Source organism: Littorina saxatilis, unplaced genomic scaffold (genome assembly GCF_037325665.1).
Source record: "Littorina saxatilis isolate snail1 unplaced genomic scaffold, US_GU_Lsax_2.0 scaffold_1769, whole genome shotgun sequence".
In the NCBI taxonomy this organism is placed as follows: domain Eukaryota; kingdom Metazoa; phylum Mollusca; class Gastropoda; order Littorinimorpha; family Littorinidae; genus Littorina; species Littorina saxatilis.
Genome location: NW_027128061.1, coordinates 1 through 18,367, shown reverse-complemented (window position 1 = coordinate 18,367; position 18,367 = coordinate 1). Strand labels below are relative to the sequence as shown.

At 42.1% G+C, this 18,367-nt stretch overlaps 1 protein-coding gene and 1 long non-coding RNA gene across 2 annotated transcripts; both read right to left on the bottom strand.

Annotated features, from left to right (window-relative positions):
* Nucleotides 1-3,367: 3,367 nt before the first annotated feature.
* On the bottom strand, nt 3,368-5,960 carry LOC138956429 (proton-coupled folate transporter-like). The gene is made up of 3 exons (XM_070327791.1): nt 5,157-5,960; nt 4,208-4,377; nt 3,368-3,605 (listed from the first exon to the last, which is right to left on the bottom strand). The coding sequence occupies exons 1-3, from the start codon at nt 5,790-5,792 to the stop codon at nt 3,368-3,370; spliced, it is 1,044 nt and encodes a 347-aa protein (XP_070183892.1). The 5' UTR covers nt 5,793-5,960.
* A 2,412-nt stretch (nt 5,961-8,372) lies between these two features.
* On the bottom strand, nt 8,373-13,121 carry LOC138956432 (uncharacterized). Its single transcript, XR_011452651.1, has 4 exons — nt 12,760-13,121; nt 12,092-12,223; nt 11,307-11,390; nt 8,373-9,431 (listed from the first exon to the last, which is right to left on the bottom strand). It is a non-coding gene; the product is annotated as an uncharacterized lncRNA (long non-coding RNA).
* Nucleotides 13,122-18,367: the final 5,246 nt, after the last annotated feature.

The following is an 18,367-nucleotide window of genomic DNA, read 5'->3' as shown; positions in this document are numbered from 1 at the left end:
CTCCATCATTTGCTGATTCCAAAAACATATAAATATGTTATATTCGGATTAAAAACAAGCTCTGAAAATTAAATATATACAAATTATTATCAAAATTTTTTTTTCGAAATCAATTTAAAAACACTTTCATCTTATTCCTTGTCGGTTCCTGATTCCAAAAACATATAGATATGATATGTTTGGATTAAAAACACGCTCAGAAAGTTAAAACAAAGAGAGGTACAGAAAAGCGTGCTATCCTTCTTAGCGCAACTACTACCCCGCTCTTCTTGTCAATTTCACTGCCTTTGCCATGAGCGGTGGACTGACGATGCTACGAGTATACGGTCTTGCTGAAAAATGGCAGCTACTTGACTAAATATTGTATTTTCGCCTTACGCGACTTGTTATATTTAGTCAAGTTTTGACTAAATATTTTAACATCGAGGGGGAATCGAAACGAGGGTCGTGGTGTATGTGCGTGTGTGTGTGCGTGTGTGTGTCTGTGTGTGTGTGTGTGTGTGTAGAGCGATTCAGACTAAACTACTGGACCGATCTTTATGAAATTTGACATGAGAGTTCCTGGGTATGAAATCCCCGAACGTTTTTTTCATTTTTTTGATAAATGTCTTTGATGACGTCATATCCGGCTTTTCGTGAAAATTGAGGCGGCACTGTCACGCCCTCATTTTTCAACCAAATTGGTTCAAATTTTCGTCAAGTACTCTTCGACGAAGCCCGGGGTTCGGTATTGCATTTCAGCTTGGTGGCTTAAAAATTAATTAATGACTTTGGTCATTAAAAATCGGAAAATTGTAAAAAAAAATAAAAATTTATAAAACGATCCAAATTTACGTTTATCTTATTCTCCATCATTTGCTGATTCCAAAAACATATAAATATGTTATATTCGGATTAAAATCAAGCTCTGAAAATTAAATATATAAAAATTATTATCAAAATTTTTTTTTCGAAATCAATTTAAAAACACTTTCATCTTATTCCTTGTCGGTTCCTGATTCCAAAAATATATAGATATGATATGTTTGGATTAAAAACACGCTCAGAAAGTTAAAACGAAGAGAGGTACAGAAAAGCGTGCTATCCTTCTCAGCGCAACGAATACCCCGCTCTTCTTGTCAATTCCACGTGCACTGCCTTTGCCACGGGCGGTGGAGTGACGATGCTACGAGTATACGGTCTTGCTGCGTTGCGTTGCGTTCAGTTTCATTCTGTGAGTTCGACAGCTACTTGACTAAATATTGTATTTTCGCCTTACGCGACTTGTTTATATTTAGTCAAGTTTTGACTAAATATTTTAATATCGAGGGGGAATCGAAACGAGGGTCGTGGTGTATGTGCGTGCGTGTGTGTGTGTGTGCGTGTGTGTGTGTGTGTGTAGAGCGATTCAGACTAAACTACTGGACCGATCTTTATGAAATTTGACATGAGAGTTCCTGGGTATGAAATCCCCGAACGTTTTTTTTCATTTTTTTTTGATAAATGTCTTTGATGACGTCATATCCGGCTTTTCGTGAAAGTTGAGGCGGCACTGTCACGCCCTCATTTTTCAACCAAATTGGTTCAAATTTTGGTCAAGTAATCTTCGACGAAGCTCGGACTTCGGTATTGCATTTCAGCGTGGTGGCTTAAAAATTAATTAATGACTTTGGTCATTAAAAATCGGAAAATTGTAAAAAAAAAAAAATATTTACGTTTATCTTATTCTCCATCATTTGCTGATTCCAAAAACATATAAATATGTTATATTCGGATTAAAAACAAGCTCTGAAAATTAAATATATAAAAATTATTATCAAATTTTTTTTTTCGAAATCAATTTAAAAACACTTTCATCTTATTCCTTGTCGGTTCCTGATTCCAAAAATATATAGATATGATATGTTTGGATTAAAAACACGCTCAGAAAGTTAAAACGAAGAGAGGTACAGAAAAGCGTGCAATCCTTCTCAGCGCAACGAATACCCCGCTCTTCTTGTCAATTCCACGGGCACTGCCTTTGCCACGGGCGGTGGAGTGACGATGCTACGAGTATAGGGTCTTGCTGCGTTCAGTTTCATTCTGTGAGTTCGACAGCTACTTGACTAAATATTGTATTTTCGCCTTACGCGACTTGTTTTATATTTCGAACGCATGTCATGGCACGGGTAACACCTTTCTCACATCCAGCACTCTCCTCTCGCCAAAGAAAGCCTGGTTCCTCTGTGACAATGTGCACTGTTTGTGCCCTAACAGACTTTTGCCCTTACAGCAAGTACCCTAACAAACTTTCTGCGCCTTAGCAGACGACACGAACTTCTAGTCTACACAGCTTAATTAGGCCTACATCTGAGCGGCGGCCATGTTTTATTCCGCCTAAAATCTATTTTTAGATTGATTGAGTTGCACGTGCTAGTTTATGTAATCCAAGGCTATATATTACTTTTAGATGTCAACAATGAATGGATATAGACATTATGTTGCTGTATGTTCGTGCTTAAGTACTCTTTAAGGCCCTGTTGTTCCTTAAATTGCTTTAAGGTGTTCTGAGTGTATTCAAGTTGCGGTTCTTGCTAATGTTTATGTTGGGCGCAAAGTAAGAATCCGGGGCAGAGTTGGAATAATCGGGATTTCCCAAAACCTCATTTGATTTCCAACAAAGCGCCGCATTTCCGGAAACGAGCTGCCTCGTTCTAGAAATGGCAACCCTTCGACTGGCACAAAAAAGTATACCCTTTTCACAGGTCATGAATAAGGTATATGAAAAAGCAAGGTCTTACACAGGGGAAGTCTTGAAGTGGGGGTACACTGTGTAACAATTATCTCCGTGACACTCAGCGCATGCAGCTAGCTTGTTGCTGCTGTCTCGATCTATTTTGAACACAATGATTTTTTTTCTTCTCAGAGTAGAGTGTTAGTTTGTTACAACAGGCTGAAATCATCTTTAATTTGAATCAACATTTTGCAACAATTAATCAATCACGTCAATATAGCGCCTACAAGAGCCTACTCAGTAAAGGGACGTAATGCTGTCTCTGCAGCCCAGAGAGACTGTGTGAGTTTAATATATAATCAGTTAAGACTGAGTAAAAAATTATTACAATCGATAGTTAACAGTGAAACTGAAGTTATATCGGAACACTCTTGTTGTGTCTTTACACTTGACTAAATGTTTTCACATAGAGGGGGGAATCGAGACGAGGGTCGTGGTGTATGTGTGTCTGTCTGTCTGTCTGTCTGTCTGTCTGTGTGTGTGTGTGTGTAGAGCGATTCAGACTAAACTACTGGGCCGATCTTTATGAAATTTGACAGGAGGAACTGTTTGTGCAGAGACGGTATCCATGTCTCACCCCCGTGTCACCACGGGCGGATAATTTTCCCGTTAAGGTCAATGCTTGTTCTGCAGACCGTCACGTACCAGTATAAGGTAGCCCACACCAATGTCCGAGCCAGCGCCGGCTATGGCCAGGCAGGCCTCAAGGATGGCGATGGCCAGTGTCCGAGACTTGGCCGGAGCGGTCAGGTCAGCTGTGTAGGCGTACGTGGCCAGCAGCAGTCCGGCGAAGGACCCGCTGAAACCCTCCAGCACGTTCACCGCGTAGAAGTAGTTCAGGCTCAGCTCCAATCTGTTCAAACAGTAGTGATAAATGCATTAGGAAAATGAATTAATGAATGCAGGAGAAAAATTACTGCAGAGAAACAGAAACGGGTTTATATCCAAGTAACGTTTGATTGCAGCTCAGTTGGTGGGTACATTATATAATTATGCAAGAGATGAGGTGAGAGACTTTTTCCCCGGACCAAGTCTCCCAGCTCGACTCCTGCATACCGGCCCTCGACTCGTGATCCTCAAATTACAGGCTCGAATCTAGGCCAGGAAGGGTCCGTCTCAACTTGTTATGACTCAGAGACGGCATCCATGTCCCACCCCCGTGTCGCCTTCATCGCATGTAGCAGACCTCGTTCAGTGAGACAGGGGGTACAGGCGGCTGACAAAAAAAGCGATCCGAATTTCCCATTGATGGTATCGCGAAGAATGAAATGGAATGAGGATAACAGTCGCTTATTCAATTCAATACTTGGTATTTTCTCAGGTGCCAGGAGATTGGTTCCACATTACTGTCACTCACTCTTGTTGTCGTCTGTATTTAGCCACCAGACGACATATACGACAGACAAATACAAAAACGACGATGAGAAGCAAGACCGTGTCAGGTATATCCCTTACTTGATGATGACTGCAGTGATGATAATCTTGAGCAGGCCGCCGACTGTGGGGACGAGGAAGAGGAACCTGCGACCTATGACGTCACTGTAGGACCCCATGACGATGGCAGCCAGGATCATTGGACCCGTGCTGGCCAGAGAGAAGTACAGGAACATTTCCGCCACGGCTCCCTAGAAGAAAAAACCCATAACTCATGAGTTCATTCAAAATTAATGTTAAATAAAAAGACGGAAAATATATTTTAAGGAAAAAACACCCCAGAAACAACATCCGAAAAGGTATCATAAACCGACGCTAAGTATTCACTATTTAAAGGTCAGGTGCCATATGAATATGAAACGAACAGTCTACAATGAATTGAACAAAGCAGGTCAAATATCGTAAGAGTAAGTTATGTGAAATCAAAATAGACAATGTTCGGAAATAACTCTGTCAAACGTGTACATGGGAGGCGGAAGAGTTGCTTTCCCTTGTTTCCATAGAAACACTAAGCCAACCTACACTGTCACGTGCAGCTTGCCTCGATGTTTCTGTGGAAAAGCGATGAAAAGCAAGAGAAAGCAACTCTTCCACAACTCATACAAACCCGACAGATTTATTTCCGAACATCGTCAATAGACGAATTCTGAAAATAACTAAGTCGGGGTTATGGGCTGTGAAAGAGTGAATGCTCTTGCTTTTTACTCGGACAAACAGTGCAGGGGCCAATCACTGGCGAGGGGTGTGTCGGAAACGCGTGGACAGGAGCACATGTAGAGTAATTTGTCAGAGGAAAAGTTAAGGATATTAACTTTTTCACAACCCATACAAACCCGACAGAGTTATTTTCAGAAATCGTCTATTGACGAAGTTCGGAAATAACTCTGTCGGGTCTGTATGGGTTTTGGAAGAGTTGCTTTCCCTTGTTTTTCATTTTGAGTTATTTCCGAACATCGTCTATTCCCCCCACCTGAAGTTCAGCCATGGCCTCCACTCTGGGGTCGCTGGCGTTGGCGGTGCAGGGGCTTAGGTCCGCGGTGCTGTTGTCGCTGTCGCTGGAGTCGTTGACGTAGTCGGGCATCAGACGGAGGTAGACGTACTGAGAGGTCAGCGGAGAGGCCCCGATGTAGGCGGCCATGTAGACAGTGAGAACCAGAGCCGACAAGAGCCGGGCTCGGAACACCAGGTGGTCCGGTAACCCGAATCCCTGCGGATTCGACACGTCTGGTGCGTGCTCTGATGGCGGTGACGTTGAGGAGAGGGGAGAAGACCATGACGTATGTTTCTGGATCAGAGAGCTCGGTCGTTCAGCCGTTGGCTGTGCTCCGCTGCTGGGAGGAAAATTCCCAGCAGTGCCGGCACTACCACTTTGAGTTTGAACTTCTCCAGAATGAGAATCTGAAGGAAAGTTTCCCACAGTATTGTAACAACTACTGGTGTTAGCTGTTTTGGGTACGGTGGAATGGTCAGTCTGTTCCACCACGGAGCCGTAAGAAGGCGGAGGAGAGCGGGAGAGGCTATTTCCTCTGGATGGAGGTCCCAGAAGATAGTCCGTGTCAAGGTAACCCTGAGGGTCAGCCGGTGACATCGCTCTGCCATCCGCCATGCTGGTAGTCAAAGATCAGCTTCGCGTTATGCGCAGACTGGAAGGTTTCTATTCAACCATATGTTTGTCGAAAATAAAAATACTGTAACGTAACACTCTTGTGTGCGAGGCACTGCTGAAAACGACGGCGATATTTGGAGACAGATTTTAATCCTTTGTTGTCTCAGTTGTGCCCTGTGAACAGATTCAGAGTAAGATTAAAGCCACAGTCCTTGCCAAGAAAACAATTCGGCTTGCTACAGTAGAACATGTCTATAACGACCACCCAAAGGACCGAACAGAAGCGATCATTATAGATAGATGGTCAATATAGAAATGCGATCGCCACAGAAGAAATACTCGTCTGGGATCCTCGGGAATGGTCGCTGTGGACAGGCGGATGCTTTCGAGAGGTGGTCGAAAGGAGATTAATGGTGCTGCAAACCAGAGCGTGTTAAAATCCTGCGCGATCATTGTGGTATCAGTCTTCGATCTACATATATTAACAGCTACTGTGTTTTCAGCGAAGCAATAGGGTCCGATATTTAGACGAGACAAGTATAATGCCGACGAGTCTATATATATACTAGAGGAATACCCGGCTTCGCCGGGTGAATCGCGAGACAGAGACAGACAGCGTGGCGGTACGCCGTCTTAGAGCACGTGTTGAACATTTTCATGTACCAGTTTGTGCCCACACAAAGGAAGGCAAGAACATACAGAGAGACAAAAGCCGCCAGACCCCATCCCAAACAGAACTCTACAATCCACAGGTGTTGCCTGGCGAGCTAGCTATAAATAGCTCACAACTTCTAAGGCGAACAACTCTGCAGAGTCTGCTGTGAAGGGCGACGGTAGTCTCCCTGTCACACTCGACCCCCTTTGAATGAACTTTGTCCCCAAAGTTCTGAACCATGGACCCGCCAAGCTTAGGTCCCTCCCAGGTTGGTGGAATGGGAACAGCACAAAAATGATTCAGTGGCCATAATGCCATTCCTGAACATATCATGTCGAGTCCCATCCCTGTCGACGACGCCAAATGTAACAGAGTGCCGAAACACCACAATCACCTTTGAAGGCGAAGTCCACTCAAACGTGATTGAGAATTTTAGAGCTTATTTCTAAGCCCTATAATAACTGTTATGGCTTCTCAAAGGAAGGCCAGAACATACAGAGACCAAAGCCGCCAAACCCCATCACAAACAGAACTCTACAATCCACAGGTGTTGCCTACACACACACACACACACACACACACACACACACACACACGCGCGCGCACACACACACACACACACACACACACACACACACACACACACACACACACACACACACACACACAGAAGCCGTATATATCAGATTCTATATATATATATATATATATAAATATATAGAGTTAGATGACAGTGGATTTTTCGATAAATAGATTCGACCTTTGCACTTTTACAGTGAGGACAACTTACGGGTACATGCAAGGAAAGCCGCGTTCTGATCAGTGCAGTGACCTTCTAAAAATAGTAACGGGAATATGGATTGACGCAACACGAAGGAAGGGCGATAAACGCGCAAAACACTGGAGAAGATAAGGAAGAGTTACTGGGAATGGATGTAGTGGATCTACAGAAAAACCAAAATCGGTTCAGCTGTGCGCGCTGAAAGCACGTGTTGAAAATTCTCATCGACCAGGTTGTGTCCGGGGTCTACCTGAATATGGCCACCAAATTTGAAGCAGATCCATCGAGAACTTTGGCCGTGCATCGCGAACACACAGACAGACAGACAAACACAAGCCGTATTTATATATATATATAGATACCTTGTACCTGGCTGTTCCACATACACCACACTGCTGCAACCGCCTTTCACTAAAGGTGGAGGTAAAGTAAACTTTAAGATACGAAAGTCACAGTTTTCAATTTCTTTGTGCGTCTTTGTTTCTCGACCAATAGTCCTGATGTGTGTGTTTGTTTGCTTAACGCCCAGCCGACCACGAAGGGCCATATCAGGGCGGTGCTGCTTTGACATATAACGTGCGCCACACACAAGACAGAAGTCGCAGCACAGGCTTCATGTCTCTCCCAGTCACATTATTCTGACACCGGACCAACCAGTCCTAGCACTAACCCCATAATGCCAGACGCCAGGCGGAGCAGCCACTACACTCTAAACAAAAGTGTTCCACTCCTGAACACCCTTTCTGTAACCACTTCTGAACACCCTTTTAGTAGAACACTTTTGGAACACTTTTGGAACACAAAAAGTGTTCTATACACAAAAAAGTGTTCCAAAAGTGTTCCAAAAGTGTTCCAAAAGTGTTCCAAAAGTGTTCACATCTGAACACTTTTAAGTGTTCACCCTGCTGTAACCACTTCTGAACACATAAAAGTGTTCAGGTCAACACTTTTAGAACACTTTTGGAACACTTTTGGAACACTTTTGGAACACTTTTAGAACACTTTTGGAACACTTTTAGAACACTTTTGGAACACTTTTGGAACACTTTTAGAACACTTTTAGAACACTTTTGGAACACTTTTAGAACACTTTTGAAACACTTTCATCCTGCACTGTCATACAATTCAGAAAGACATTAAAATCAAATTTTGTGAGCAAAGAAGCATTTTTAATTGACAAAAAGAAATGTCTGCAGCAGTCGCAGAACAAACGGGTCTGGGGTAGGAATTGTTGAACACATAATATACCGAGCAACAAAATTCGTCATTGTTTGATTGACAAAATCTTCATCAATTATAGAGTTAGAATTATTAAACTACAAAAGTTTAATGAAGGCATGTTTGACCTTGCTTTTGTGTGATTATTTTGATGCTGTGACTGTTTTAACACACAAGACAAGCAGGTTTATCGTAAAACACATAATGCGCGCTCGCAGCACGTGCAAGTAGAGCAGGAGAAATCTGATATGTGAGATGTGTTCACTAATGCATTAGCAACCAAAAGAGACCATGGCACGCTTGCTGCCAGTCTCACTTTTGAAACAGCCAGGATGCCAAGATTGACACCACCAAAATGCCAGGTCGATTTAAAGCTGGGGGTGATCCAGAAGCGCTGGCATGTGCTTTAAACGTGCATGTGTCAACAGTTTATCACCTTCTGCAATGTTCTGGTGACATTGGAAGCACTGCAGTTATGCAACGCGGTAGATTTTTTCGCATTACCCCAATAAGACAAGATCGCAATTTCCTTCCACAACGTCTTCGACATCGATTCAATTCAGCCGCTGACAATACCAGGAACATCACTGGTAGCAACCAGTGTCCGATCAGTGGCCAGAGAACGCGATGAAGGCTGACTGAGCGAGACCTCCAAAACTTCGTTTTGTCCCGTGTGTTGAAACAATCGCAGCATCAAAATACTCACGCAACAGCTGTGTCAAACATGCCTTCATCAAAATGTTGTGGTTTGATAATTCTAACTCCATAATTGTTCGAGATTTTGTCAATCAAACATTGCAGAATTTTTTCGCGTTTCTTTTGTTGCTCGGTATATGTTGCTATTAAATAATATGAACGGAGCTCTGGTAAACCCCATCTTGAAAGTTCACACACGAAAGTCCGATAACAAAAACACCCTTCAGAGTTGGGAGGATTCCAGGCCCTTGGTCTTTGGTTTAGTTTTCAACTCGCTGTCCGGAACATCCTGTTCGAAATAAAAGTGAGTTTTAGAACATGATGCATTTCCAACTCTTAACAGGTTTGTGTTAAACGTTTGTACTTAATTGATAACACTGAAGTGTAAATCTTAACTAATAGTGGACTTCTTCTTGCTGTCAGCAGATCTCCAACAATCGCAGTTACAGGTAAACTTTTTTTTATTCCAGAACGGGCATAGGTCACATAACAGAACAAATACGTCACGTCCAATTCGCTCTCACCTTCCCAACACACAATGACACTCGCATGCACGCACATGCACACACGACTGAATGTAAAAAGTAATCCCTCTTGAAGCAGGAGTCTGTCCCTAAGAACAAAAAGTAGAATTAAAATAGGTCTTTCGCAAGGATTTCATTAGCGCGTGGCCACTCTGGAAAATGGCACTCTACAAATTGTTTATATAAGGTAAGCAGTAAACCGTACTGCTAATGTGGCGAGGCCTTGAGCACGCCCGTTTTCCTTAACTCGTTCTTAACCTATGTGAACCCAGGGAAAACACCTTGTCAACAATCACTGGAAGCCAAAGATCACTGTCGCAATTAATCGTGAACTCCGATGAGTTTTAGTTTAAAGAAAAGGGTGTCATATTGAATGCACCCTCTAGTAATCCGTTTGTAAAGAAACTACCTAAGTTTTGTTGGTTTGATCTAAACAATGAATTATAAGGAAATCATTTATTATGTAATGTATTCTATATTATAGAATGCATTCTATAACGTCCCGAACTGCCTTCTATGATAAAATGCATTCTATTTACACAAAATACCAAAATGCTTTTTATGATAGAATGCGTTCTTTAACGTCCTGAAATGCATTATAATTTATATGCATAATGTCCCGAAACTACAACAGGCCAGCCCCGCAAAGAAAAGCAGAACTACACACACACACACACACAGCCACACACACGCACAGAGAGAGAGAGAGAGAGAGAGAGAGACACACAGAGAGAGAGAGAGAGACAGAGAGACAGACAGAGAGAGACAGAGACAGAGAGAGAGAGAGACACACACACAGAGAGAGACAGAGACAGAGAAACAGAGAGAGAGAGACAGAGACAGAGACAGAGAGAAAGAGAGAGCTGTGTGTGAGAGTGTTTGTAGATCTGCTTTCGAAGCAGGGACCATACCGAGCTGGCCTGTAGAAGTTTTGTGGCGCTTTATGGAATGCATTCTATCATAAGAATGCATTCTATCATAAGAATGCATTGTTGGACGTTATAGAATGCATTCTATAATAGAATACATTTCTGGGCAAATGACAAGTATGATTGAATGCATTCTATATCATACAATATAGAATGTGTTCTATGATATGGAATGCATTCTTTAATATAAAATGCATTCTAATTTCTATCATAATTTTCTAAAATATTTCATTATTTAGATCAAACTAACCAAAACTTACAAACGGATCGCTTTTAACTCACGTGATCTCAAGCTAAACCTACGTGAACCGAAGGAAAACACCTTGTCAGCGACCATTGGAGGCCAGCGATCACTGTCAAAACCAATCATAAACTCCGATGAGAATATTTTCAAAAGAAAAGGGTGTCATATTGAATGCACCCTGCATACACAGTTAGCGGCAATGGCAGATCCAAGCGGATCAGCAGCGTGTTGTCTGTTGGCCATGCTTTGACTAAAGCTGGCCTCAGTGTTTACGGCACTACTCTACCATAACGAATGGAAATTCTGAGTAGACTAAGTTCAGGAAAACATTTTATCATTGCAGGCCTCAGCACTCACTGAACTTAAAAATATGTATATTTTTTCCACCTTTTAAGGAGAAGACTGCAAAATAAGGCAGCATTCTCAAAATGTAACTGCGCTGTATCCCACAGAAAGCTTAAACTTACATGAAGTGCATCCACAAGGTTTCGTCGCATTACTGTTAGCTCCATCTCCAGAAAGTGAACTGCCTCAGCGAAGCAGTATGGTTCCTGCACACACAAGATGCATGTTAAGAAATCAAACACTATTTTACTGAAGTTCCACATCGTAGCAACACTGAAAAGTGTTCTGATTCTCATACTTTTGTTTATTGTGAAACTGTGTATCAACATTTAGATTTCTGTCAAATGTGGAAGGAGAGGGGGCTGGCTGTGTGTGTGTGTGTGTGTGTGTGTGTGTGTGTGTGTGTGTGTGTGTGTGTGTGTGTGTCCACATATGAGTTTGGCGACTGTCTGGTGTGTTTTGCACGGAGATATTAATTTTGAAACAGAGTATTTCAGCAAATAGTATAATCAATGATTCCGCAACCGCCGGCACAATTAGCCTAGTGGTAAGGCGTCCGCCCGGTGATCGGGAGGTCGTGGCTTCGAACCCCGGCCGGGTCATACCTAAAACTTTAAAATTGGCAATCTAGTGGCTGCTCCGCCTGGCGTCTGGCATTATGGGGTTAGGGCTAGGACTGGTTGGTCCGGTGTCAGAATAATGTGACTAGGTGAGACATGAAGCCTGTGCTGCGACTTCTGTCTTGTGTGTGGCGCATGTTAAATGTCAAAGCAGCACCGCCCTGATATGGCCCTTCGTAGTCGGCTGGGCGTTAAGCAAACAAACAAACAAAACTTATCAGATCAATTTGAAAGTCAATATTTCCCTGCAAAACTACACACTATATGCAAATGCAGGACATGCGTACCTTGGTAAACACGTCTGGGTTGCCGTCAGTGCCTCCTGTTCATCCTCAGTGCAATTCAGAAGAAATGTGCGCAGGTTACGCCCACATCGATTCGCCACATGGGCACATCAGCTCAAACGGCTTCCCAGTTCCCTGAAAGTGTGATAGATCTGTGAAATCAAATACAACCAAGCATGCATAGAATTATTCTAAATTGCGCACACAATCAACCTGGCCACTATTATGATGAATGTTGTTCATTAATGTATGCTGTTTTTAGCCTACCGCTTCACTTTATCTAGCGTGCAGATCGTACATCTATGGTCTAACCAAAGGAAGAAGAAGAATCCGAAAATCTGCAAATGTATTGCTCTGACCACAGGCGGAAGGTATCGTTCACTGGACCACCATTATAATTATAAGGAACCCCTGGACATACAAGTATAACAATAACACAAAACCAAGCACATCAACCAGAATAAAAAATCAACATCAAATTGAAATAGAGTTTATTTACCAACGCAGAACTAATGTAAAAGGTCCACTGATCAGCTGAAACCGTTGCGACAGCAAAATTAGAGAAATTGTCTTCAAACGTCCACAGATACAAGTAACAGGAACATGTTACAACAAAAATACGAGTGACTAAGCTTAGATGAATTAATACAAAATCTCAGCAAGCAACTTACAGATAACAATCGGAAATCCTGAGCCAAATCAACGCAGCGACAACGCAGACAGGTCCACAGATCTAAAAGTGTCAACGTTCTTTTTTGGTCCAGCTGAAGCATGATGGGACAATTAGTAACATTATTAAATTGTAAAAATAAAAATGCTAATACTTACCGCTTATTAGATGTCTCAGATGAAATAAATGTTTGATGAAAAAATATAAGCACAACACGATTAAAAACAAAAACAAAAAAACGTCCCGCAGCGGTCTAGGGGGTATAAAAATTATATACTCTAAGCGACGCTAGATCCCGACGAGTCTCCGTAGCTCAATCGGTAGAGCGCTGACATGGCAAGGCGAAGATCTCGGGTTCGAATCTGCTCAAGGCCCAAATATTTTTAATGTATTATTTTATTCGGATCATGACTAAAAGACGAAGTGGAACACTTGTGGAACACTTGTTGAACACGTGTGTTCACCTGGTGTTCCACTGTGCAAAAAAGTGTTTACCATGTGTTCCAAAAGTGTTCAGGTAGCAGAAGATGCTTCAGGATAACACATTGAGAACACTTTCTGTGTTCCAAAAGTGTAAAAATGTGTTCACCCTAACACTTTAAGTGTTCACCCTAAACACTTTCAGTGTTCTCAAAGTGTTATAAAATTTAGAGTGTAGATTGCCAATTTTAAAGTCTTTGGTATGACCCGGCCGGGGTTCGAACCCACGACCTCCCGATCACGGGGCGGACGCCTTACCACAAGGCCAACCGTTAGTCCTGATGTTGGTACCGTTGTGTGACTAAGATTCTGCACAACAGTTGGTCTACTTCCTTTTGTACCCGTGTTCGCATGTATGGTTTTGATTATCGATCAGACGAAGTAGATCTTTTGGAAAATATGAAATGGAAATGGCGGCCCTAAATAATATTTTGCTGATATCTACTTCCTCTAGCAGATAATCATAACCAAACATGCAAACACGGATACATACGGATGTAGACCAACTATTGTGGTGATACCCTCCTCACTGCCAGGTGCCGGTTAGTCACAGAATGTACCTAAATCGGGAAAATAAACCGATTTACTTCAATCATGAGAGTCTATTACGTGTTTGGTCCAGATATTCACAGTGAGTCTTATATCAAGGGAAGTGCAGAGTCTAAGGAACACAGCGGTACCAAAATCAAGAGTACTGGTCAAGAAACAAAGACGCACGAAGCAGTCAAAAACTGTGACGTTCGTACGTATTAGTTTACTTTACCTTCTCCTTAAATCTCTCTCTCTCTCTCTCTCTCTCTCTCTCTCTCTCTCTCTTTCTTTCTCTTTCTCTCTCTCTTTCTCTCTCTCTCTCTCTTTCTCTCTCTCTCTTTCTCTCTCTCTCTCTCTCTCTCTCTCTTTCTCTTTCTCTTTCTCTCTCTCTTTCTCTCTCTCTCTCTCTCTTTCTCTCTCTCTCTCCTCTCTCTCTCTCTATCTATCTCTCTCCCCTCTCTCTCTCTCTCCTCTCTCTCATGTCATTCAGCTCTTATAGCAAGAATACTGAATGAGAAAGCTTGATCTTCCGATCACAGCTTCGGTATCATCCTCAACTCAGGTCAAAATGAGTACGGCTCATTCTCTGAGATAACTGGCGATAGCCGTTGAGCGATGACTGATCAGAATGCTACGGTATGACAAGCAGCTTCAGATATTCCCGTTACTATCTTAGAAGGTCACTGCACTGTCCAGAACGCTTTCCTTGCACCCGTAAGTTGTCCTCACTGTAAAAGTGCAAAGGTCGAATCTATTTATAGCCACGCAAAAAATCCACTGGTGTTTCGGCACTCGGTTACATTTGGCGTCGTCGACAGGGATGGGATTCGACATGATATGTTCAGGAATGGCATTTTCGTGCTGTTCCCATTCCACCAACCTGGGAGGGACCCAAGCTTGGCGGGTCCATGGTTCGGAACTTTGGGGACAAAGTTCATTCAACGGGGTCGAGTGTGACAGGGAGACTACCGTCGCCCTTCACAGCAGACTCTGCAGAGTTGTTCGCCTTAGAAGTTGTGAGCTATTTATAGCTACCTCGCAAGGCAACACCTGTGGATTGTAGAGTTATTCTGTTTGGGATGGGGTCTGGCGGCTTTTGTCTCTCTGTATGTTCTTGCCTTCCTTTGTGAAGCCGTAACAGTTTTTATAGGGCTTAGAAATAAGCTCTAAATTTCTCAATCCTGTTTGATTGGACTTCGCCTCCAAAGGTGATTGTGGTGTTTCGGCACTCGGTTACATAAGTATTGAAATTCGTGTACAAAATCCCTCCCATCTTCAAAATATTCCCACTAATACTACCCCTCCCATCGTAAATATTCTGCATCAAATTTGGTGGGCATATTCAGGTGGACCCCGGGCACAAACTGGTGGATACAAATTTTCAACACATGCTCTAAGCCGGCGAACCGCCACGCTGCATACTCTGTCTTGCGATCCACCCGGCAAAGCCGGGTATTTCTCTAGTTTTCATATATATTTGTTTGTTTTTAAATGTAGGTGTTTTTGTTTTTGAAGTGGGGAAGCAATAAAGAGGTCGTCAATATCAAAACTGATATCGACGGAAATGTCGTCGATATCACTTTTGCACTGAGCTCAGTTTTGCCCAATTGACCAATGGAAATCCACGTAACATATGAAATAGCAATAGGTAACTCTATTACAGACGTACATTTACAATCATGACCCCCCTTTCTGATATCATCGCTCAACGGCTATCGCCAGTTATCTGATATCATCGCTCAACGGCTATCGCCAGTTATCTCTCTGACCGGACGCTAAAGCCCTACGCGAATCTATCAAAACAAGAATACAGAGTTATCTCCCATATGTTGTTCACGAGCAGTATTCGCGAGACGAAAATGATAGCAGATTGGCCGACTTCGACAGTGATCTCCGTTCTGTTCTTCACAGTTATGATAAAGACATCGTTCTAAGGTCAAAACAAGTCGAAATTTGGGACTGCTGCCGGAAGGAGACCGTAATATATGGTTGCATCACTGTCAGAAAAAATCGTCTGCTCCAGCGACCGCCGAAACCAACCGGTTGATTACCACGTGACACTTTTGCCATATTTAGAGTTGTTTGCACAGTAAATACAGCCGCGAAAAATAGCTCGCTTGAAACTGTCTTACATATCAATTCCTTTGTAATTTAAAAATAACACAACACCATGAAAAATCATTATCGACGATCGCGAATCTGCTTATATCCAGAACACATTACGAAAATATCTAAATATGTAAAAAATCGATTTACCCACAGAAAGAAAACCAAGGCATCCTGTCAGGGTCAGGATGTCATGACCCCAGCAACAGTTTCCGAGCCCTCCGTGGGGTGCCCTCTGGTAGCGGGACTATTTCGCAAGGTTCAGATTAGCTCTGAATATCCCATACCCGAAAAAGTCTGTGACCAAAGCAGAACAAGAACAGCTAAAAACACACTCTGAAGACCTCACGCTTCACTGTCCGCAGTCAAAACTGAAATTTGGCTTTTGCCAGTACATACTTCAACATTCCTTCACAGTCATCCCTTCGCCCGAACTCACTCTATTCGTTTCAAAAACAGTTGTAGGGGACTAGAATAACTGATGATCCTGTTCGCCGTCACATGCTTCTCAACCTATTAACGACAATAATTACAGCTGGTGACGCAAACCACGTGAGAGATAATAAAAATAATAAAAAATAAATTTTGACGCAGTTTTGTGTAAACAGTGTCATCAGTATATTGTGACAATCCGATTATTATGCTCATGATGTGCTTTCCATTAATATCTTTCTTTATTTGGTGTTTAATGTCGTTTTCAACCGTTCAAGGTTATATCGCGACGGGAAAGGGGGGGGGGGGGGGGGGGGGGGGGGATGGGATAGAGCCACTTGTAAATTGTTTCTTGTTCACAAAAGCACTAATCAAAAGTGCTCCAGGGGCTTGCAACGTAGTACAATATATGACCTTACTGGGAGAATGCAAGTTTCCAGTACAAAGGACTTAACATTTCTTACATACTGCTTGACTAAAATCTTTACAAACATTGACTATATTCTATACAAGAAACACTTAACAAGGGTAAAAGGAGAAACAGAATCCGTTAGTCGCCTCTTACGACATGCTGGGGAGCATCGGGTAAATTCTTCCCACTAAACCGCGGGGGGTTTCCATTAATATGACGGCACACTAGCGCCAACATTTATGATTGCAAAAATTAAAATAGTAATTGACTAATATCTTTTTATTATATAACCGATGATTAAAATGAACAAGTGCTGCAATGTTACGCATATCTTGCAAGATATGCATGTACAAGAAAGTAGTAATTTGGCGGCGTTATGCCATCAGAAAGACGCACGAGGTTTGAGTGAAACTCACGAAGATGATGGGGATCTGTGTGATCAATATTGAAAAACGCCAAAGGATTACGTATATTTTGCAAGATATTTACAGTTACGACATGAAGACTTCGTTTTTTCTATGATTAAATGTTCACCAATGAAACAAAGTTTCACTCATGGCAGATTAGCACTAAAACTGTGACTCTTAAATTTGTTCTTGCCTTGAGGTGATGTCTGAACGTCAACAGTCTTTCTTTCTTTATTTGGTGTTTAACGTCGTTTTCAACCACGAAGGTTATATCGCGACGGGGAAAGGGGGGAGATGGGATAGAGCCACTTGTCAATTGTTTCTTGTTCACAAAAGCACTAATCAAAAAAATGCTCCAGGGGCTTGCAACGTAGTACAATATATTACCTCACTGCATGGGAGAATGCAAGTTTCCAGTACAAAGGACTTAACATTTCTTACATACTGCTTGACTAAAATCTTTACAAACATTGACTATATTCTATACAAGAAACACTTAACAAGGGTAAAAAGAGAAACAGAATCCGTTAGTCGCCTCTTACGACATGCTGGGGAGCATCGGGTACACTTTTCTTTCCCCTAACCCGCGGGGGGAAACGTCAACAGTGTTTGTTGCAGTAATCAACAAGTCGCGTAAGGCGAAATTACAACATTTAGTCAAGCTGTCGAACTAACAGGATGAAACTGAACTCACTGCATTTTTACAGCAAGAGCGTATACTCGTAGCATCGTCAGTCCACCGCTCGATGCAAAGGCAGTGAAATTGACAAGAAGAGCGGGGTAGTAGTTGCGCTGAGAAGGATAGCACGCTTTTCTTTATCTCTATTCTTTTAACTTTCTGAGCGTGCTTTTAATCCAAACATATCACATCTATATGTTTTTGGAATCAGGAACCCACAAGGAATAAGATGAAATTGTTTTTAAATCGATTTCGGACATTTTATTTTAAAAATAGTTTTTATATTCTTAATTTTCAGAGCTTGTTTTTAATCCGAATATAACATATTTATATGTTTTTGAAATCAGAAAATGATGAAGAATAAGATGAACGTAAATTTGGATCGTTTTAGAAACACATTATTTTTTTTACAACGTTCAGATTTTTAATGACCAAAGTCATAAATTAATTTGTAAGCCACCAAGCTGAAATGCAATACCGAAGTCCGGCCTTCGTCGAAGATTGCTTGGCCAAAATTTAAATCAATTTGATTGAAAAAAATGAGGGTGTGACAGTGCCGCCT

Coding starts and splice junctions, on each gene's coding strand:
- LOC138956429 (XM_070327791.1), bottom strand. CDS start 5,792: ATGGCGGATGGCAGAGCGATGTCACCGGCTGACCCTCAGGGTTACCTT. Junction 4,378..5,156: donor AGGCCATGGCTGAACTTCAG/GTGGGGGGAATA, acceptor TTTTTCTTCTAG/GGAGCCGTGGCGGAAATGTT. Junction 3,606..4,207: donor ATCACTGCAGTCATCATCAA/GTAAGGGATATA, acceptor CTGTTTGAACAG/ATTGGAGCTGAGCCTGAACT.